The following is a 20871-nucleotide window of genomic DNA, read 5'->3' as shown; positions in this document are numbered from 1 at the left end:
CTTTAAAGGAGAGGAATTTCCACTCCAACATTTAGTTCTTTTTGTTTCTTTCAGAAATGACGGAAGCATTTTTGATGGGCTGGTGGAAGAAGATGACAAAGATAAAGCAAAAAGGTAAATTTTGAAGTTACTTAAAGCTAAGAAAGGTTCTGTACTTTAGGCTTTAATTTATCAGTGTGATTTCTAAACAATAAAATGATTACTCTTAATAATAACCATATTACTCAACAGCATTTCTTCTACTGTGATTTTTCAGGTATATTGTATATTTATAATTTTGATTCAGTTATTGTGTTTTGTAAAAAGGATATTTTATTCCAAAGGCTTCTCTGTACTGTTCTTTGAGGAGGAAGCCATTCTTCAAAAATATTGTCTGAGATATGGAGTAGGTGTTTTTGTGACACTTATCACAGCAGAAATTCTAAAGGGGCTGTTGGCTTCAGGAACCTGAAAGTAATATACAGCTTATAAGAAAGTCTCACAGTTTTTATAAAACATTTTCATATTTGCTTTTCAGAGTGTCTAGAAACAAGTCCGAAAAGAAACGTCGAGATCAGTTTAATGTGCTTATCAAAGAGTTGGGTTCCATGCTTCCAGGTAATGCTCGGAAGATGGATAAATCCACTGTGCTGCAGAAGAGCATTGACTTTTTACGGAAGCACAAAGGTAACAATAAATGTTATTTATAAATTCTTAATTTTTTAAGTGATACATTATATTATTAAAATGTATTTTAATATTAAAAATTTTGCAGCTTCCTTAAGGAATTTGTCAGAAAGTTGTGAAGCGCTTTTGGAGAAAGATATTCTTAAGATCATCTGGGTAGCAGAGACATAACTATGTAAAAGCCAGTACTATTTGTTTTGTCCCATACTTGTCAATGAAATCTATTTCACAAAGAGAAGATTTATTTTTGAAATAACCTCGAAGTGTTTTGTTCTGGACAGATGTTGGTGCAAGTTGTTAAAAGTTTTGCTTCACAGGAAAACTGCTGATCCCTTTGACTGGAAGTACTTGCTGGAAATACTTATTTGGTTATTTAGATAAGCCTGACTTGAACAGTTGATTTGTTGCTCTGGGTTCTACATGAAGCAAGATAAATCACTGACAAGCTAGTCCCAGAGAAGTTAGTGCTCCTTCTTGTCATCTCAAGTGCCTACACACCTTGCTGCTTAAACAAAGGTGATAAGGCAGTAGGGCATTGTGGTTTCCAGCAATGTTTCTCTGAGTTGGTTGCTTGACAAGAGAAAGTGAAATACTGGAGCAGAGAGACCAGGAGTGTAGGCATTTTTGCTTTTTTTTGGGAAAAAATGCCAGAAAAATCTACAAATACATTAGCTAAATTTTAAAGTTTTAAGATGTATGCATGGGTGTATAAGCCACTGAGTGTATGTGTGTGTGTTGTTATTTAAAGGTCGTGTGAAATGTCAGAACGATCAATATCCTTGAACATCCTTGCTATGCTTTGTTCCTCTGGCTGTTTGCATCAGCCCATGGTGGGATATACCCAGATATGTTGTACTGAAGTTTATTACAAGTTGTTATTTCTGTCATGAAAAAAATTCTTCCACCAAGTGTATTCTTGTTTGTGGCTGTTAGATATTATATATATAAAAATATCTCTGTTCCTGCTCCTACACTTGTTCTTAATATGGCACCTTGTGGTTCACACTGTCAAAAATAAAATGAAAACCAAAGAAAATGGACTCTTTTGCTAATTAAATAGTTTCCTTGGATAATTTCTTGCAACACATACTAACTAGAAAGCAGTAGGGTCAAAAGAAGTAGCTATAAGGTTATAAAATAAGTAAAGCTATTAAGTGGATGAATAGTTATGTAATTATCAACAATATATGTGTCAATTTAAGGTATGAGAAATGTTTTTCCATGCCCTAGCATGTCTCTTCCATTAGTGTTATGTTTTCAGTAACACCAAATGTGTACTGAATATTGCTATTAAAATTGTAAACATAACTCAAATGAAAGAGGAGGGGGATATAATTTATATGAGAATTCATAGATTTGGGGGTTTCCTTTCCAATGAAATATTGATTATGCTGTTTTAATTTTCTGAGATACATGTGTCTCATGACAAAAATAAAAGCAGTATGAAGGCCCTCCTTGTGTAAAATTTATTTGTTTAGGTTATAAGGCTTTGTGAAAATCAGTTCTGTTTCAAAATTAATTTATCTTGCTGATTCCTGCCACAAAACATAGAACAAATGTGTGTCAGCCAGCCAGCAGCACCAGTCATATTTTTTTCTTCAAAGTGCTTTCTGAGATTTGATTTTTTAATAAAGGGGCAAAAAGCAGCTCTGGAGATGGTTGCCTTTTAAGGCATGGCACTTCTGTCCTTCACTTGGTGTGACAGAATGCAGCTCTGTGTGACTGCACATATCATATTAAGTTCCCTAAAGCTCTGGCTGCCCATCCTTACTAGCATTGCTGTGCAGTATTTTACATTAAAATGTTTTTGGATAAAGTGTTGGCAAAGTTCAGAAGAATATTTTATCTTCTGAAGTGCTTGGATATGTTACAATAGAGCTGAATGACCTAGCAATAAATGGATTGTTCAGCACTGAGTAGCAGCTTTATGATTGAAATCCTACTGTGTTCAGCCACCAGGATTTAACTGCATTGCTTCTGGCTCTTTCTGGACTATCTCCACATTATCCAAGCTAGGTACTCTGGCACCAGCTCCAGATGAACTAGCTGAATTGGTTGTTGGCCAGTGTGGATTTCTCACTGGGAAAATATGGGAGACTAAACACACTGAAATTGTATCACTGGGAGCTTCTCTTTGACTAATACTGTCTGTCGTATTTCTTTGAATTTGTCAACAAGAAATTTTTTAAAATTAGTAAATACTGAGGAATTTAACTGCAAGTAGAATAATTGCAGGTAGTTGACTGATACTCCTACAGCCCACAGAGAAATGGTACAGATCTTGGCTTGGCTAGCAATTTCTTTAGAGAATTCTCAATGCTGGTGTAGGCATACTTCAGATAGAGAACTTGAAGACTGAAGTTTAATGTGCAAGTTTGGTTATGCTCTTTTTGTTACCTGGCTCAGAAATGTGGCCCTACTGTCATTTATCCATGAGGGCAACCTTTTGACAGAATTTCTAGGTGTTTCTCTGAAGGTACCAAGTGAAACAGATTCTTTCTGTTGGTTTCTGTTTGCCTCTGTCATACTTGTTCTAATGATGGAAAATATAAAAGAACACCTATACTTGTGGTATTTCAGAATGGTGGGTTAAAGGCATGAACTTCAGCTTTTATTCAACATAAACCCATTCTAGTGCAAAAGACAGTTTTTTAAATTCTGATGTAGGATGGTTATAAGGGCCAGAATGAGCCAGTGAATCAGACTTTCCCAGTTTGAAGTAAAGATTATCTGTGTTCTGTGGAATGAATGCACTAAGTCCCTGGAATTTTGCCTCCACTTCGGTGGCAGAGCTTTTCATTTTTGTGTCCTTTGACTTGCCCTTTAGTGTTCAGTATCTTTGTGCTAACTGAAAAGCTACATTTGGAGTTATGCTTAGGTTTCATTTATTCTCCAGCCCACTCTTTCTGCTTTGTGCTACCATTTCAAAACAGATTGCAAGAGCCTGATTAATTTCTATGTTTTGTGAGATCTGATAATTGGAAAGTCTTATTTGTTGTTTTTTTCACCTCTTCTTGCAGCTTTCCACTTTTGGCCAGTTTCTTGCATGACGTTGCTGTTGTTTGCTGTTCTTTTAGTTAAGTCTAAAGCTCTTTTATAAAGTTTTTCTCCTTTGGTGTGGTAAACAAAATTACAAACTGCTCTAGCCCTTTGCATATTTTAACTCAATTCCAGGTTTTCTGGCTCTTTAAACCACCTTAACTGAAACTCTAGCTTATGATCTTTGTGCAGATTTGTCCTTTAAAAATCAAAAACCTTAAAAATTGGTTTGGTTCTTTTGATTTGTCTGAATACTTAATTGCTTGTCCAAGATTGTTCTTAATACCAGCACTTCTGTGATGCCCTTGTTATTCATCAAAACTGAAGCACTGTGAGGTCTCACTTCTTTTTGTTCTGGATCTTGGTTGATAAGGAAGCATCACTTTCAGAACCCTTTGCTCAGGCTTTGCTTAGCAGCTGTTGATTCTCTCACCTATATATGGAAGTTAATCTGTAAATTTCTCAACTCCTTCAGGAATCTCTGCTTAATCTCTACTTCTATGTCCAGGTTCATCTGTATGTTTGTAAGAGGCAGGAATTCTAGAGTGGAGTCTGTCATACAGCACTTAACAATCTTGGTTGAAAAACTACTCTTTTTTGAGTCTAACCAGAAAAGAGCAGGAAGAAGAGAAACGACAATGACAATTTTTTTGCAAGGGTTAGAATGACAAGGATTTGCCAGGATACTTGAGCATTAGCCATTTAAATTACATAAACAGATTAGGAATTTTGGCTTTCTAAACCTTTGTAAACAACACTCTTAATAAAACATTTTATTATAGTCTCAGAGGAAAGCATAGTATTTTTTCACTATCAACGTCCATTACTTCAGTATTACATTGAAGCCTGGCAGGACTGCAACACAAACTGGTTGAAGGAAAGAGAAAACAAATTTAATTATGACAGAGGAGAAGACATTTATTTTCTTTCTAAGGAGCAATATCTGCATGTAATGAATGAACAGCAGAGGAGACTGGAGAACTTTCTGCTGTTTCTTAACTATGTATATGTAGTTTAGGGGAAAAAACGGCTTTTGGAAGTGTTAATCCTTACACTGTGTATGTGTTTGATTGTAGAAATTACTGCACAATCAGACGCCAGTGAAATTCGACAGGACTGGAAACCAACATTCCTTAGTAATGAAGAGTTCACACAGTTAATGTTAGAGGTATATTATTTCTGGTTTTCTGGGGGTAGAATAATTCCTCACCAGGAGTCATTCCATTATGAAATTTTTCAGTTTGATGACATGCCTTTTATTCTCATACTTGGGTTGTAACCATATGTTTTCATGAAGATAAACCGTCAAAATTCCTATGTATTCAGAGTGTCAGAATTTTGTTTCAGAAAAGCAGATTTTCTTTGACCTACATTTTCAATTAAATAAACAAAGTAACAGAGCAAGTCCATAAATGAAGGTGTTTACTGTCCAAGTGGATATTTTAAATTATCAGCATGAGGAAGAGAAAGAATTACTAAGCCTAAGTTAAAAATCCTAATTATGAAAAAGGCATAACATATCCATGTAACTTGTGAGCAATAAATGTTTTAATTTCTTTACTTGCTATTCTTTCCAAAACTTGTGTGAGAGCATTACTTTGCTGAAGATTACGTGATTAGTTGCAAAACTACAGGAAGAAACTTTAAGTATAAGCTATTTTTTCATTAAAAATGAGCATAAGTAATTTATATCTTGTTAATGAAACAATTTTTAATAATAGTTAAATGAAAAGTATTACAAATTAACAAAAACTTTTTAATTTTCATTCCATAGTTAAACCTTTGCTTTGATGCACAGATACAAAAAACGTTCAGGGTTTTGGTATTCTAAAAATTTTTTAAAGAATCCTCTGATATAAGAGGTTTTTTCTAAGATGTGAGCTGTAAAATTTCCTGTTTAGAAATACAGTTCTGTCATTCTTTTGTTGATAGTTTTCAACTGAAAGGTGTTGTATTCAGAGGAAAGAAATTTGAGTTCAGTAGAAGATAAGGCAGTCAGAACTGTATCTCACAAGTTTTCAGTAAAATCTCACTACAAGTTTCTTTCTTTGAGATTGGTCATACTGAGATTTTAAAATACTGAAATTAGTTTATTTTGCTGGCTGTTTTATTTGTTCTTCTCATAGTTTTCCCACATCTTCTTGCTTCTGTCTTTAGTTCATTTTTATGAGCTTTCTGATGTCTAAAATGGTGACGGAATTAAAAATAACAGGCAGGCAGAGTGGGAGTTGGGGAAAACAGTGGCTGTCTATATATGTACTTGCTTCTGAAACCACAGATTATTTAACAACAGAACAGTATGGAAATTGTAATGCTTTTAGTGTAAAAATAAGATTAAGGATTTTTAGTAGGGAAAGATATTCCCATTTCTGTAATAAATGAAAGTAAAATTGATCTGGATTATTTTCTGTATTGAATATAGCTTAATATTTTAAGTATGCTCTGTTTCTTTTTTATTTAACTGCCCATTATGTTTAATTTCAGGCTCTTGATGGTTTTTTTTTAGCAATTATGACAGATGGAAATATAATATATGTGTCTGAAAGTATAACTCCCTTACTTGAACATTTGCCAGTAAGTAACAAATTGCTTTCAGTAACATATCAGTTTGTCTGTGGTTGATTGGTGTTCTGATATGAGTACTAATTAATTGTAGGCCTTTTTGGCTTTGTAGGATAGATGTATGCTTTGTTTTAATGTTTCTGGTTTTTCTTCAGCACAACTGCTTCCTACTGGTCTATCTTCTATATTAAACATTTCCTTTGGAAATGCAGAATGCAGTCAGCACTGTGTTAGAGAGGATTATGAAGTGCCTAGCATCAGTTTCAGTGTAACTGAAGTAACACAGTTGATTGTAGGAGACCCTTTAGAGTTCACAGCCTTTACATGAGTCAGAAGAGTATTATGAAAGATCTAAAGAATTGAATTTTTTTTAAACTGCTTTTTTACTTCTTTCTTGACAAAGCACTCTGGTAAATACATTGGTGCTGGTTCTACTTTTTAAGTTCAGTATATACTTTTGGGTTTATCATATTCACTTATCTTTAATCTGGGTGACATTGTTCGCTGGTACACGTAACATTCTAGTTTTTAAAGTTACCTTTGAATAATGTTACTCTGAAGTGAGGCAAATTAATTGCTGTGAGCAATTGATGAGTTAAATTGAATGCTTTTCTAGAAGTGAAGGACAAATTCTCTTTAAAGGCAAGTTGTCTGACTGTGGTAAGAGACAAAATAAATTCTCTTAAGGTATGCATGATAACAGTCTGAGAATTTTTAAAAACATGCAGGTAATTGTGATTTTTATTTTTTCTTATAGTAGAATTTGCCAGGTTCTCAGAGACACGTTTGTTTCTGGTTTTTAGGTGTGATTTATGAATTCTAAAAATACATTTTATGATTCCTCTTTTTTGAATATTTATCCAAATGCATTTATGCATATAATAGTTGCTCAGTTTTGCTGCATCCATCTCTGCTGTTCTCAGTTTTGTGTCCATAGCTGTGGAACTGTTTATAAAATATGGTAACTGGCAACTCATCCTCACCCAGCAGCTCATTCATCACCCCTCAGTGGGATGGGGGAGGCAATAGGAAGGGTAAAAGTGAGAAAGCTCATGGGCTGAGGTAAAGACAGTTTAATAGGTAAAGCAAAAGCCGTGCCTGCAAGCGAATCAAAGCAAGGAATTAACTTACCACTCCCCATGGGGCAGGCATATCAGAGTGAGGTTTTTTTTCTTGGAAAGTACTAATATGTATTCCAGCCAGTGGCTTTGTTGAGTCAGTAATGAGCTGTGGCATTGTTTTGTATTAAAATAGTAGGCTTTGTGACATTGTACATCTTGAATTAATGCTTACTAAATTTTTTTCTTTCAGTCTGATCTTGTGGATCAGAGTGTATTTAATTTTATCCCAGAGGGGGAGCATTCAGAAATTTATAAAATATTGTCTTCTCACCTGCTGGAAAGTGATTCCTTGACACCAGAATACTTAAAATGTAAGTAGTTATTTTCGGCTAACCCCTGCAGGCAGCTCAGCCCCACACAGCCACTCCCTCACTCACTCCTCTCAGTTGGATGGGCAAAGAATCAGAAGAGTAAAAGTGAACAAACTTGTGGGTTGTGATAAAGGCAGATCAACAGGTGAAGTCAAAAGCTGTCTGCGCAAGCAAAGCAAAATAAGGAATTAGTTTGCTCCATCTGGTCAGTAGGCAGTTGTTCAGCTATCTCTAGGAAAGCAGGGCTATGTCATGTATGATGATTACTTGGGAAGACAAATGCCATAAACCCAGATGTTCTCCCCCTTCCTCCTTTCTCCAGCTTTTCTTGCTGAGCACAGTGCCATACAGTGTGGAGTATCCCTTAGTTCAGCTCTCCCTGCTGTGTCCCCTCCCAGCTGCTGGTGCATCCCCAGCCTCCCCACCAGTGCATCAGAGTCAGATAAAGAGAAGGCCTTTGCACTGTGGAAGGGCTCCTGAGCAGGAATGGACACATCCCTGTCTTAGCAGCACTGTTCTGGTCAAAATCCGAAACAGGGTACTATGTGAGCTGCTGTGGAGAAACTTAACCCTATCCCAGACAAAACCACTACAGTGGTTGTGTTAAAACTATCTACTTGGAATTATGCAGGATCAGTTTTTCCAGTGTTACTTAAGCTGGCACATATACACAGGGGTGTTCTTCAGCCCCGAAGAACAAAAGTGTTACTTTGTGTCACCCCTGCTCTAGAGTAGAATTTTCAGTTAGGTTGCCTTTCAGTCTATAAATGTCCTGTGTGACAGAAATGTTCATATTGTTTATAGAGCTTCTATTTAGACAGTTTTAGCAGTTGGCAAGTATAAATACATGGTAGGCTAATGGAGTTTGGGAGCATGTGCTTTAGTGAACTTAAGTTCAGGGCATTTTCTTTAATACAGCTCTGGTTCTCGGAGGTTTTCATGTCACTAATATTCAAGCCCTTTGTGCACAAAATCTAAAGGAGTTCTTTAGGTTAGTTACTGTCGTGCTGGTTAAAGCAGCCAATGTTGATGCCTTATCATTTTACCCTTTATATTTTTCAAATCCTGTATAGCACTAGTGCATAACTCTAAACTCCATATAAAGTGTTAGTTAACTATTGGTCAGACAAAACAATCCCTCTAGGCCTGAGATTCAAGAACACCCTACAGCCTCAGGCCCCAAAAATTGTAAAGAAAAGTGAACTGAGGGGGGAGCAAACTGAGGGTATATGACTTCATTACCTGAAGCTGTAATTGGAGGATTAGCCCCCAATATGTAAATGGACCAAATGTATATCTGTTTTCTGTCTGAAAACCTCATGACCATTGTCCATCTTGTGTGTATCCTCTGGAAGGCTTCTGACTGCCCAAGATGTACCTGCTTGAAGGCCTTTAATAAATATCCACTTTATTCTCTTATTCTTGTCTAGCCTGTCCTAGGTAGCCGCTCCAAGGCATCACTGTAGCTAGCTGTACTCACTACACTTACAGTACCTCAGTTGTATTCAGCTTAATTATTCCTGCATTTCATTTCATGTTGCATGTGTGCTTCATCAAGCATATAGCCTATTACTTTGTTTATTTTTTTTCCAGCAAAAAATCAGCTAGAATTCTGTTGCCATATGCTGCGAGGAACAATAGATCCAAAAGAGCAACCTACATATGAATATGTAAAATTTATAGGAAATTTCAAGTGTTTGAATCATGGTAAGTAATTTCAGCAGTGTTGGAATGGAATACGTAGGCAGCTCCACAGCTAAACTGGCTTGGGACCATGGTGCAAAATGTAGGTGAACTAAAATCAGGCTTTCAAAAGAAGATCTTGAAGCAGTTTTGTTAATTCTATATTGGTGTAATGGAAAGGAAGGAAAACTGCCTATCATGTATCACAGGTCTGTGTATTTGAATGCAAAATGTAGTAATTGTGCTTAATGCTTTAAATTAAAGAAAACTAGTATTCTGTAAAGTATTGTTCAAAAGAATGTAAGAGAAATTTATGCAAATGCTTTAACATAAAGAATCTGAGTTTAGTTCAGCGTAAGCCATATTTAAGCAGGTGGCTGACTTAAAGATTAGTGGTACAGAGTACCTGCAGTTCTCATTACGCAGGCAACTGAGAAGGAACATGTAGGTTTTCCCCCCATTTCAGTTCTGTGCTTCACTTGACAGGAATTACCCCTCAGGTGAGTGGGTGGGCCCTACAGTTTTCCACATTGAGTTCCTGCTCCCTTCCACTGAAATTATTTTTATTAGCGATGTGTAATATTCTTTCTCTGTACTGCATCTCTAATCTGTTTGGCCAGGTTGTGCTGACTATTTACTTGAGAAGTAAATAGTTTATTTGTCCACGTGGGTTCTGCAGTGTGGTCAGTAGTAGATTCTTAGAAAGCTCACCCAAAAATATTATGAAAACCAGTATGTTGTAAATAAATCTGTGGGGTTTTTTATCTGATACCAGTGTTTCACAAAATGAGAAGAGGTTGGGTGCAAATGCAGTTATGTGATATTATAGGAGACACAAGAAACAGTCCTGAAAAGGCCAAATATCATGTTAGTCCTGGAATGAGGAGCTGGGAAACTGCAGACCTATTGGTTGCAATTCAATATTTGGAAATACTCTGGAAAAAAAATAATTAAACGTATATGAATTTCAGGAAGCTAGCAGGGAATTGAATGGCAATCACTGTGGATTTTTCAGGTAGAAATAGCATCAAATCAGTTCAGCTTCCTCTACCAAAGAGTAACACACTGTGTGGATAAGAAGATAAAGCACAAACAGTGATGGACTTTTAAAATATATTTTTGTTATCATATTCTCTTCTCACAAATATGTTAGGGAAGCACTTGTTAATTGAAATTGCTGGAGGGTAGCTGCAGGAACTGATTGAAAATGTTAACCAGTGTTATTTAACAAAGTGCAATTTTAATTGACAACTTCTGGATTTGATCAGTATTTTCATTAATGTTACGAACAATGGAACATAGTTTGCAGTTATGAAATAATCCACCAATACCAACAGAAGAGTTCATCCCCAAATTTAGAAAAGAAATTAATTTGGGCTAAAAACGCAGAAAAATTGACTAAGAAATAATGTAAGTTACTACATTTAGGAATATCAAACTATATGAACAGGGATAGTTGCAACCAGTTACATAGCAGTCCTTTAGGAAAAGGAGGTACTGTGGGATGTAAACTGAACAAGTCACCTTGACCAGCCACCAAGCTGAGAAAATGAAAAAGCCTTTCTAAAATATAGTCTAAATCACATGAAATAATCCCACTGTGCACTTAGCACAAGGCAAGATAAACTCTGAAGAACAAAGGACAAAGGCTAAGAAAAAAATAAAAGAAACTGCCCGTTTTCTTTCTGACGGGAAGAGGAAGGAGCTGTAAGATGAAATTGCATGAAGGAAGTTCAGTAGGAGTTCTAATCTAGAGCTGAATTAAAACCACTGGGGCTTTAGAAAGCCTTCAAAGTGATTTGAAATCACCATCTCTAGACCTTAGTAAATATAAACTAAATTGATAACTGCTGGAAATGAAAGATAAGGTTACTCTGTTTTGAGGTCTTGCCCATCATTTGCTTCCTTTTGATTCCATCTCTATGATTCAATAAGTGGAATTTGTTCCCAGCTCAGTATCCTGATTCTTCCACTTCCATAATTGTGCCTTTGATTCTTCTGTTACTCAGTATGTCGTCAGCATGTGTTGCTTAAATGTGATGGAAGGTCTAGAAAAGAAATACTTACCTCAGAGTTCAAAAGAAAATAATAGCCAAAATATAAAGATATTTTTCAAGAAAGTGTAATCCAGTGATTTTTACCAGTTAGCAAGGATTAGAACCATTACTAGTTCCTTAAAAATGCTCTGTCAGCAATAATATCATATTAGTGGTAGTTCTGGTTCTTTGGGAAAGTTATGTTCCCATTACTACTATGTAACTACTCCTACTACTGTGGTACTATTCCTGTGCATGCAAGTCTAGATATGGAGCATTCTTCTTAAAGCCTGTTAAGTTACAAGCAAACCACAGATAAATATTGGGCCACTTATCTTCTGATATTATTGCCATTTTCCTCCATACTTACATTGCCATGTGTGTTGTCATCTCCTCTGTCTGCCCGCAGTTCCCAACTCAGCGCACAATGGTTTTGAAGGAACTATTCAGAGATCACACCGGCCTTCATATGAAGAGAAAGTTTGCTTTGTAGCCACAGTTAGATTAGCTACACCTCAATTTATCAAGGTATGTACAAATGAAATCACTTTTACATCATTCTTAAATGGACTCTGAATGGGAAAACTTCAGAGAGAATGCACACAACATTTGAAATACTAATGAAGACTGTAAGGAATCCTGTTATATGAAACTGGAAGTGTCTGTTTCTTACTTCAGATAAACTAAGTTTTATGCAAAGTATCAAACAAAGTTGTGGTGAACACTAATTTTAAATAGTAACATAAAAGAGAAATATGCATGAAGTAAATTTCCAAGTCCACAGGAATATAATTTAGCAAGATGAACTTAAACAATATGAAAGATTACATTGAGATTCCACTTTCACTGGAGAAATGATTGATTTTAGTTGAAACTTGGATGTGAATTTTTTGTTGCTGGTGATTTTTCTGCAGTTTGACACAAGTAAATGTTGGAGAGCTTAATGAAAGCTTACATTACTTGTCAGTAATGAAGAATTAGGTTTGGGGTAATAGAAATCTTTTGTTTCAGTGCAGTTTTTCAGAAACTCAGTAGTTTAAACCTACTGTTTTGCTTAGCTGCTGATGTACAATGTGAAGTTGCCTTTTCAAGTTTAGAATTGAATGCATATGATACTTGTAGTTCAATAAGTATAATGCTGTTTCTCTCCAGAACCAGTCAAAATAAATACTCAGGATACAGTACACTATAGTCTGTGATTGTGATTCCAATTATAAGTTTCATACAAATGCACGAATCAAGGTTCAGGGTAGTTTGCTATGTGACATTTGTTTTTGCAATTCAGCTGTAAAGTAATACCATGAAATGTATGCAGCCTGATGTTAAACTACTGTAGTAGTCTGTAGTACAAGAACTCTTAGCATTTAAACATTCTGCCTCTTAAGTTTAAAACACTGAGCAGTCTTGAGCTTAAGACTGTTGGTGGTAGCTTCTGAAGACATGGTTTCAAAAGCATAGTAGGGAGCCTGTGGAGAAATCATATAAACCTCTTCAGTTCTGTCAGGCTGAATAGGAATTTTGTCTTTCCAGACACTATGCCAGAGAAAGTTTATTCTTTCTGAAGCTATAGAAATCTGTCATGTGACACTTTTCTTCCCATGCAGGTCTAAAAAATATTCTTCCTGTTATGCCTACAGTTGGTAGGTATGTTATATGTGGGATTTTTGCTTCAATAAATAATTGTGGAAAAAAAGACCAACCTGACATTTGCAATTGCTTTTGTCTTTTAAAGTATGACAGTTCATAGTAAAACTTTTATGTTTCCTACTTCTGGAAGCTGAGGAACATCCATTTATGATCTTCAAGTGACTCAGTCTCCTGCAGGCTAAAGCCTTACAGATTATTCTGTGGCCAAAGTTTCATTCCTGTACTTGAACCTCTGAGCCCTTAGTGCCCAAGGAAGCTTCCATGTTATAAAATTTTTAAGATCCTCCTAAGACTTTCAACTGATGCTGTTTATTTGGGAAATCTTTTGAAGAAGATTTACATTAAAGAGGAAGACTCAGATTAAAGAAGAAGACTTACATTAAAGACTTGATACCTTCTGTTATTATTGAGGCTAGCATTGACTAGACTTTAGCAAATTAGTGTATGTCAGGAATTTTATGATCCCAGTAACTTCACTAACAAATGTGTGATGCAGCCAGTAAGGAGATGTGTGTTTCAATACTTGCCTTATTTAAGGTAGAACATTTCTGCTCATCTGTCACTTAGTTTCTTTATTTCAGTTGGCATATGGTTCCAGATTTTTTTTTCTCAAATATAATTTCTCAGGATATGCAATACTTTTTGCACCTTTAAATTTCACGTTTGTATTTTATGCATATGACTCTACCACTTCTGCAACAAAACATCTCACAAATTTTGCTCCCTAGTGAAGGCATTTGGTTTAAATGCCTTTAAAACATTTGTCTTGCATTTTGGCTAGTTGATGATTGCCTCCTATCAAGAAGGCAGGATTAATCCAGCCAAAAGGATTTTACCAGAATACTTTTTGTTACAAATGAAAGTCCTTTCTTTTCTAGATGCCTTGTTGACAACTTCAACAAGACGCCTTGTTGAACAAGCTGGCTTCTGCCCAGGGGTATTTTACAGTGGAATATCTGCAAATTATTAATATAAATGCATTGAGTAATTGGATACTAACCTGCTGCCATTTCCTCTCTAACCATTATGTTTTTACTGTGGTTTTACTGCCTGCACTTCAGTGATTTTTACTTTTGTTTTGACTTGTGCCAAAATATTTAGATCAAAATAAGCTACAAATCAAAAGTATATCTCAAGGGTATACTCTTGCTCTGTCATTTCTCTTACTTTGAGTGGTGCTTTATTAAATGCTGTAATTTTAGAAAAGTAGATGAGCTTTTGGTTGTAGGGGTAGTTTCAGGTTGGAAGCTTAAGTCTTGCTGACTGGAGTTTACATCAGCAGTCATAAATTTGTGCCCAGAGTTGTTAAGTTCAGTGCCTCCATCTAATTCATCCATCGTTCCATCATTTTCTAAGTCATTGTCTTTAGACTTTACATTGATGAATGTGAGGGAAAAGCATTGCCTAGGTATGGTCACTTTTTCCTTTTTTAGGAAGATAACTTAGATCTATTTAAAAAAATGCAAAGTATGCAATTAAACTCCTTGGATTATAACCTGAAAGAATGAAAAGAAAGGTGGTCCCTCTGTTGGTCTTCTGCTGTATTTTTCTGCAGGACTACTTTAGTTGCAGATGTTTTCAGGGCAGCAGTGTGCTCATCTGTCCACACTTGTTATGAGTATTATGTCAGTGTAGCAGCAGCTTCCACATTGCAGTTTAGGAAACTTTTTTACCTGATCATCGATAGATTCCAGTGTGCTCCTGGCACTGTAAATACTACTGCAAGCTCCTGCAAATGACAAATGTGTGCAGGTGTCCAAAAAAGAAACATTTACTTATCTCTTAATTTTAATGTAATTCTTTGAGGGGTGTATTTGTGTGCATGTATTCCACTATCCATCTTCCTTCTCATAAGGCGGTACTAGAGGAGTTTGCAAAGGAATTGGCTGGCTTGGGGTGCGTGGTATTGTGACTGTCTCTGCATGAGGCACAATTCTCAGTGGGGCATATTCTCCTTTCTTGAAGGGGACAGTAGATGTTGACAGTAGAAGTCAACTGAAGTTGTCTGAATACATTTGAGTGGAATAAATTTAGAATTATGTGCAGAATACCTTAAGATTCTGTTGTAATGGAAATACAGCTGTTCTCTTACTTTTCATGAGTTCTAAACATAAGAATAGTGTGTTATTTGTAGTACATGTCTGTGCACTCAAAGAGATTTAGGGTACTTTGTGTTCACTAAAGGGAAGAATCATATTCCTAAACTCCGAGTAATAAGACCATTTTACTAATGTTGGGTTCTACCCATTAAAAACACAGACTATAATCAGACTGGTGGGAATGTTTCATCTCTTCTTTTGAGTGTTAGAAGTTAAAAACATAACTGCAGGAACTATGGATTTCTTCTTGTACTGCTGTGTTGTAGATATTGCATTTGAGTTCAATCTCATTACATGGTTAGTCCATTTAAATCAACCAAGCATCAGCTTGGCGCAGTTGAAATTAGATTCAGATTAGATTCTGCCTCAGTACTGTGCATCTAAACAGGCAAAACAAGGAAGCTGTCTAAAAATAACATTATAGCTATTGCGGAATTATCTACTAACTTTAGGTATGTCTGAATTCTGAAAGAGCTTAGTACTAGAATAGAGCAGTTTTAAGAGAGTCTTATTTTTTTCCTTTTCAGGAAATGTGCACTGTTGAAGAACCCAACGAAGAGTTCACATCTAGACACAGCTTAGAATGGAAGTTCCTATTCTTGGATCACAGGTGCAGTTCCTTCTGTGTAGTAGCAATAGCAGCTGAATCACAGTGGTGGCTGTAGTATTTGGAGTTCACTAATCTGCATTAACTGCTCATAGCTTCTGTTGGGTTTAATTTTTTAATTTTCTTTGGAGCATATACTGTAAGCAAGAAAGCTTATATAATTAATTCTGATTTGTTAGAGATGTGTGTGAAAATAACATTGATTTTTCTTTTTATTAATTAGGGCACCTCCAATAATAGGTTATCTTCCATTTGAAGTTTTGGGAACATCAGGCTATGATTATTATCATGTGGATGATCTAGATAATCTGGCAAAATGTCATGAACATTGTGAGTACAACCAAGACACTAAAAGGAGCAAAGTTGTTAAATTGATCACCTGTTCTGGTGAAATTTTGTGGTATTTTGAATGAAGTGTCTTCACTCCCATTCGTTATACATTATTATACTGCTGTTCCATATCTTCTTTTCTTTTGATTCAGAACTACAAAACAGATTTAACTTTATTTTACAATTGTGGGGTTTCATTGTGGTAAATTGGAGTGCACAGCTCTATGACTAATACTTCTCCAGTTCTTCCAGTCGCATTTAAAAGGCTTTATAATGTTGAATAAGTGCAAAAGCTGGTGGAAAATTTTTGAACCTGTACTTGGTCATTGTCTTAGTCCTGGATTTAGACATGGGTTTGGGCTATATGAACCTGGGGAATAATGTTCTTTTAATGTAATTGGAGTATTTACAACCTGGCAAGACAGTAAACTTTATTCTTCATCTTTATAGTAATGCAATATGGGAAAGGGAAGTCATGTTACTACAGATTCCTTACAAAGGGACAGCAATGGATTTGGCTGCAAACTCACTACTATATCACGTATCACCAGTGGAATTCCAGGCCAGAGTTTATTGTCTGTACGCACACTGTTGTAAGGTAGGTTATTTCTTAAAGTAATCCTAGTGGTATGGGAGAAATTATAGCAGTGTGAAGAATCACTGGAGAACTTCTTGAGATACTTTGTAAGCAAGATGGGTTAGAGGAGTTTGGTCTTTGAGATGCATTTTTTAAATCATCTCATGATATAGCGGTTATCTTTGATTTGTTCTTCTAGTTATGCAGAAGTTAGAGCAGAAAGACGACGAGAACTTGGTATTGAGGAATCTCTCCCAGAGATAACAGCAGATAAAGTGAGTATTTTATATAATCTTATATTACATCTTCACATACTAAAAATAGTATGCAAGCAAATATATAGCAGCAAATAGTGTTTTGTCCCCCAAAAAAGTAATTATTTGTTCTCTAAATAATGTGACTATTGAAAATTATCAAGGCAGTCTAGAAAAATTGTTTAACTCTGCCTGTAACACCCTTATATTTTCAGGAATTAATGTGCATGTAGTTATAACAGGTATAACACCCATAAGTTTTTATTAAGATCTGATTTCTGCAGTGTTAGATTTCTAAATAAATGGTCTCCCTTACTTGATGTACCCATAATCTGAAAACCAAGATCAACACACCAAGAAGGAATTCACAATAGGAAAGTAGAAGCTCTTTAATTGTATGACTCTATCTAACTTCTTAAAAGTATACAAAATTTGTCTTGAATTAATGTCCTTGGGAGCTCAATGAGTCTTATCAGCTTGTGCAGATGATCTGACATGTTTTACTCTGACAGTTCAGAAATGTTTTCCTTTGGCGGTTTCACAAGTTTAATCTGTCAGTGCTCCTAATGGAACAAACTCATCCTTTCTCAGAAGAATAAGCAGTTCACTCATTACAGTTCACTCATTACACTGTTGTTCAGAGTGAAATGAGCAGCTACAGAAGGAGCTCAGCTCAGTAGTCAGTTTGTGGCCTAAGTCTGCATGCATTTTGGTTTCTGGGCTTATATAGCTTTGGCTTCCAAAGATAAAAGCCTCAAATGGAAACAGAGCTTACAGCCATCAAACTTCTGCATGGTAACCTGTGTAAGGGTGTTGATTAGAAACAAAAAGGTCTGAGATATTTTCTAACAGAAATATGCATTGTGCTGGATTAGATAAATATTTGTTTTTTATGTGTGTCTCTTCAGAGTCAGGACTCTGGGTCTGACAATCACATAAACACAGTGAGTCTCAAAGAAGCACTGGAAAGGTTTGATACCAGCCCCACACCTTCTGCTTCCTCCAGGAGTTCAAGAAAATCTTCACATACTGCAGTATCGGATCATTCATGTAAGCACCAACTATTGAAAACAAAATTGCTTTCCTTATGAGGGCTTTCTCTACTTAATTTTATTAAATGCATAACTGGCAGTTAATAATTATTTTATGAGAAGTGTGCTGGTGAAAATACCCTTTGTGATGGTTCAGAGATCTGCAGACTACTCTGAAAAAGACTTTTTACTTCTGGAGTACAGTATCAGACACTAGTACACCCTATTTCAATCCGTCAGACTGGTGGATAGTCAGGGGAAAAAAAAAAGAGTCCAAGCCTTTACAGTTTTTTTATTCATTAAAAGCTTCCTGTAATTAGCTTCCTGTAATTATTGCATTACAGAATTGAGATAGCAATTAAGATGTTTCTTTCTGTTCTATCTCTCAACATTGTCAGCAACACCAACTAAAATGACAGTGGACACTAGCACTCCTCCAAGGCAAGGCTTATCTGGTCATGAAAAGACTGCACAAAGAAGATCATCTCTGAGCAGTCAGGTAACTTCAGAGAAGAATGTTGTACTTTACAGTGGAGTTCACCTTTAAAAGCTATTATTAAATCCATATAAGCTTTGTTTTATTTCTTCTAAAAACATAGTTTAAACTTTTAGAGTTTCTCTTAGAATAAATGTCTTAGAATTGCATCATCAGTATTGGTGTAGTAGATTTTAAAGGGATACAGTAATTAAGCATATATGTATTTAGGTTTTGTCATTAGGATTTGAAAGAATGTGAAGAAATCTCTGCTTTCATTCACACGGAACTTCTTTCTGTGATTCTGGATTTTTAATACACACACACATATATATGTGTAAAATTGCCAATGTAAATGCTATGCATGTCCCTGTAGAGAACTCAAACAAATTTATGACTAGGAATATTAGTGAATACTTCCATATCCTTTCTGAAATCTTGGTAGTATGAGAAATTTTCATGCCTCATGTACTTGGTGCATGTTTTCCTGTTGAAATAATACATTCACTTCATAAACATAATGCTTATTAAATATGCATTACAATATTATATATATCAATATATCTAAATTTCTGTTAATATAGAAATATAATATATAATTTTTCTAAAAATATTTAGTTTAAGAATAAATCAAAGGTGTCAAGTTCCAGACTTGTTGAAATTGAGACTTCTGAAATACTTGTTGTTGTAATTTCTGTTTTTCTGCTTGTATATATTTTTAGCAGTAGAAAAATTATGTATATATTATGTAGATAATCAATTGCTTTTGTTTTCTTAATTCTCTAATAACTAAGGTTAGATATTTCAGGAAACAATTTACTGTAGTTTCTATTATATGTTCATGTAATGCTGTTTTGAATTTGACTCTTTAAAGAAATACTTCATGTCAAATATGAAGCTCATTCTCTTATGATTATGCAACAATTTTTTTAATCCTAGTCTTTAAGCTCACAGTCTCTCGGACAACCAGTAACACAGCCAGCAATATCTCAGCCTGCAACTTTACAGCTCCAGTCTGGAATGACTCAGGTATGGATTAACTCAATTTATTATTTATTATTTTTTAAGCAGTCTTGATCTCCTGCAGTAATGGGCCGCCTGTGGCTTGAGTGGATGCACTGTTCACTGAGAGAAAAACAGTTTGGATAGCCAGGCCCAGAGAGTGGTGGTGAATGGAGTTAGATCCACCTGGCAGCCAGTCACTAGTGGGGTTCCAGAGGGCTCAGTACTGGGGCCAGTCCAGTTTCATATATTTGTTGCTGATATGGACAAAAGGGTTGAGGTCACATCAGTGAGTTTGCAGATGACACCCAGTTGGGTGAGAGGGTTGATCTGCTGGAGAGCAGGGAGGCTCTGCCACGGATCTGGAGAGGCTAAGAAGTTGAGTCTTTAGTGCCAAATTATTCTCTTGAAATGAGCAAATTCTGTAATTTGACACTTTTGCTTTAGTTTTTTCTTCCTGTTATTTGTATGGATATAGTTTTTGGTCTTGTGCATTAGCAACATAGATATAAAAACAGTTAAAGCTAAAATATTTTAGGGCATGAATTTAGAAAATCCATCAACCCGGCTGGCAGCTTTCAGGCATATGCTTATAACACAGGGCTGCTTGGTCTGTGAAATGCTTCTGTGTAATAAGAACAGGATAACCTTCTGATATACTGACTTGGGGCCTATAGCAGATGTCTGAGGAAAAACAGAAGTGGCTAATAGTTTCTCTATGGGCTCAGCCTTCAGCTTTTTGTGACTGAGGGTATTCCCAAGTTATTTGTATGTTTTAGCTCTGGGTGAATATTTTTTTCTAAACTGACACAATTAAAATTTTTAACATGAGAGAGCTTTAACATCTACAGTACCATGTCAATTACTAAGGCTAGACACACACACATATGTTTGTGATTTGGACACCAGTCAGTTTCTTGTGCTGTGGAATTCTTTTAGTTCACCAATTCTTGTATATCAGCTAAATGTTGATTCTGCTTCTGTGATGTTTTCATACGCATTAATTGGTTCTCAGATTGTGGTTTATTACTAATTTGAAGAGCGATGCTTGATTTATTTGCTTCTGTAGAGGACTGTACTTATCTCTTGTGAATAAAATGTAATTTTTGCTCAGCTTTTAATTTATTGATTGCACTACAGCCTGTGTTTCAGTTTTCAGCTCAGTTGGGAGCTATGCAGCATCTAAAGGACCAGCTAGAGCAAAGAACTCGCATGATAGAGGCAAATATTCATCGGCAGCAGGAAGAGTTGCGTAAGATCCAGGAGCAGCTTCAAATTGTTCATGGTCAAGGACTCCAGGTGAGTTATTGTATCACTTACAGGTTTAATCTGTAGAGAATTTAGACATCTGAAATGTGCCTTGGGCACCTAATTCCACAACATGATCCTCCATACTCCCAGTCAGCTGCCATCTGAGCCATATATATCTAA

The 20871-nt window shown here is 35.8% G+C and overlaps 1 protein-coding gene across 8 annotated transcripts in view; it reads left to right on the top strand.

Moving 5' to 3' along the window:
* The window catches only part of CLOCK (clock circadian regulator), a 65162-nt gene that overhangs the window by 33320 nt on the left and 10971 nt on the right, over positions 1–20871 (top strand). For 5 of the 8 annotated variants that reach the window (XR_009418370.1, XM_059471180.1, XM_059471177.1 and 2 more), the window contains 15 exons: positions 55–114; positions 518–666; positions 4782–4873; positions 6190–6279; positions 7579–7699; positions 9293–9406; positions 11828–11946; positions 15692–15774; positions 15995–16101; positions 16552–16699; positions 16878–16953; positions 17841–17982; positions 18362–18462; positions 19378–19467; positions 20581–20739. Coding sequence is in view for 7 of the 8 variants with exons in the window: in XM_059471180.1 (XP_059327163.1) it covers positions 55–114; positions 518–666; positions 4782–4873; positions 6190–6279; positions 7579–7699; positions 9293–9406; positions 11828–11946; positions 15692–15774; positions 15995–16101; positions 16552–16699; positions 16878–16953; positions 17841–17982; positions 18362–18462; positions 19378–19467; positions 20581–20739 (1651 nt within the window). In the remaining variant the exon portion in view is untranslated. Of the gene's footprint in view, positions 1–54; positions 115–517; positions 667–4781; positions 4874–6189; positions 6280–7578; positions 7700–9292; positions 9407–11827; positions 11947–15691; positions 15775–15994; positions 16102–16551; positions 16700–16877; positions 16954–17840; positions 17983–18361; positions 18463–19377; positions 19468–20580; positions 20740–20871 lie in introns of those variants that run through there. The other 3 variants (XM_059471181.1, XM_059471183.1, XM_059471182.1) reach the window with 3 other exon arrangements.

This window comes from Ammospiza nelsoni, chromosome 4 (assembly GCF_027579445.1).
Source record: "Ammospiza nelsoni isolate bAmmNel1 chromosome 4, bAmmNel1.pri, whole genome shotgun sequence".
NCBI classification, from domain to species: Eukaryota; Metazoa; Chordata; class Aves; order Passeriformes; family Passerellidae; genus Ammospiza; species Ammospiza nelsoni.
The sequence above is the reverse complement of the archived record's forward strand: the minus strand, read 5'-3'. Positions and strand labels throughout refer to the sequence as shown.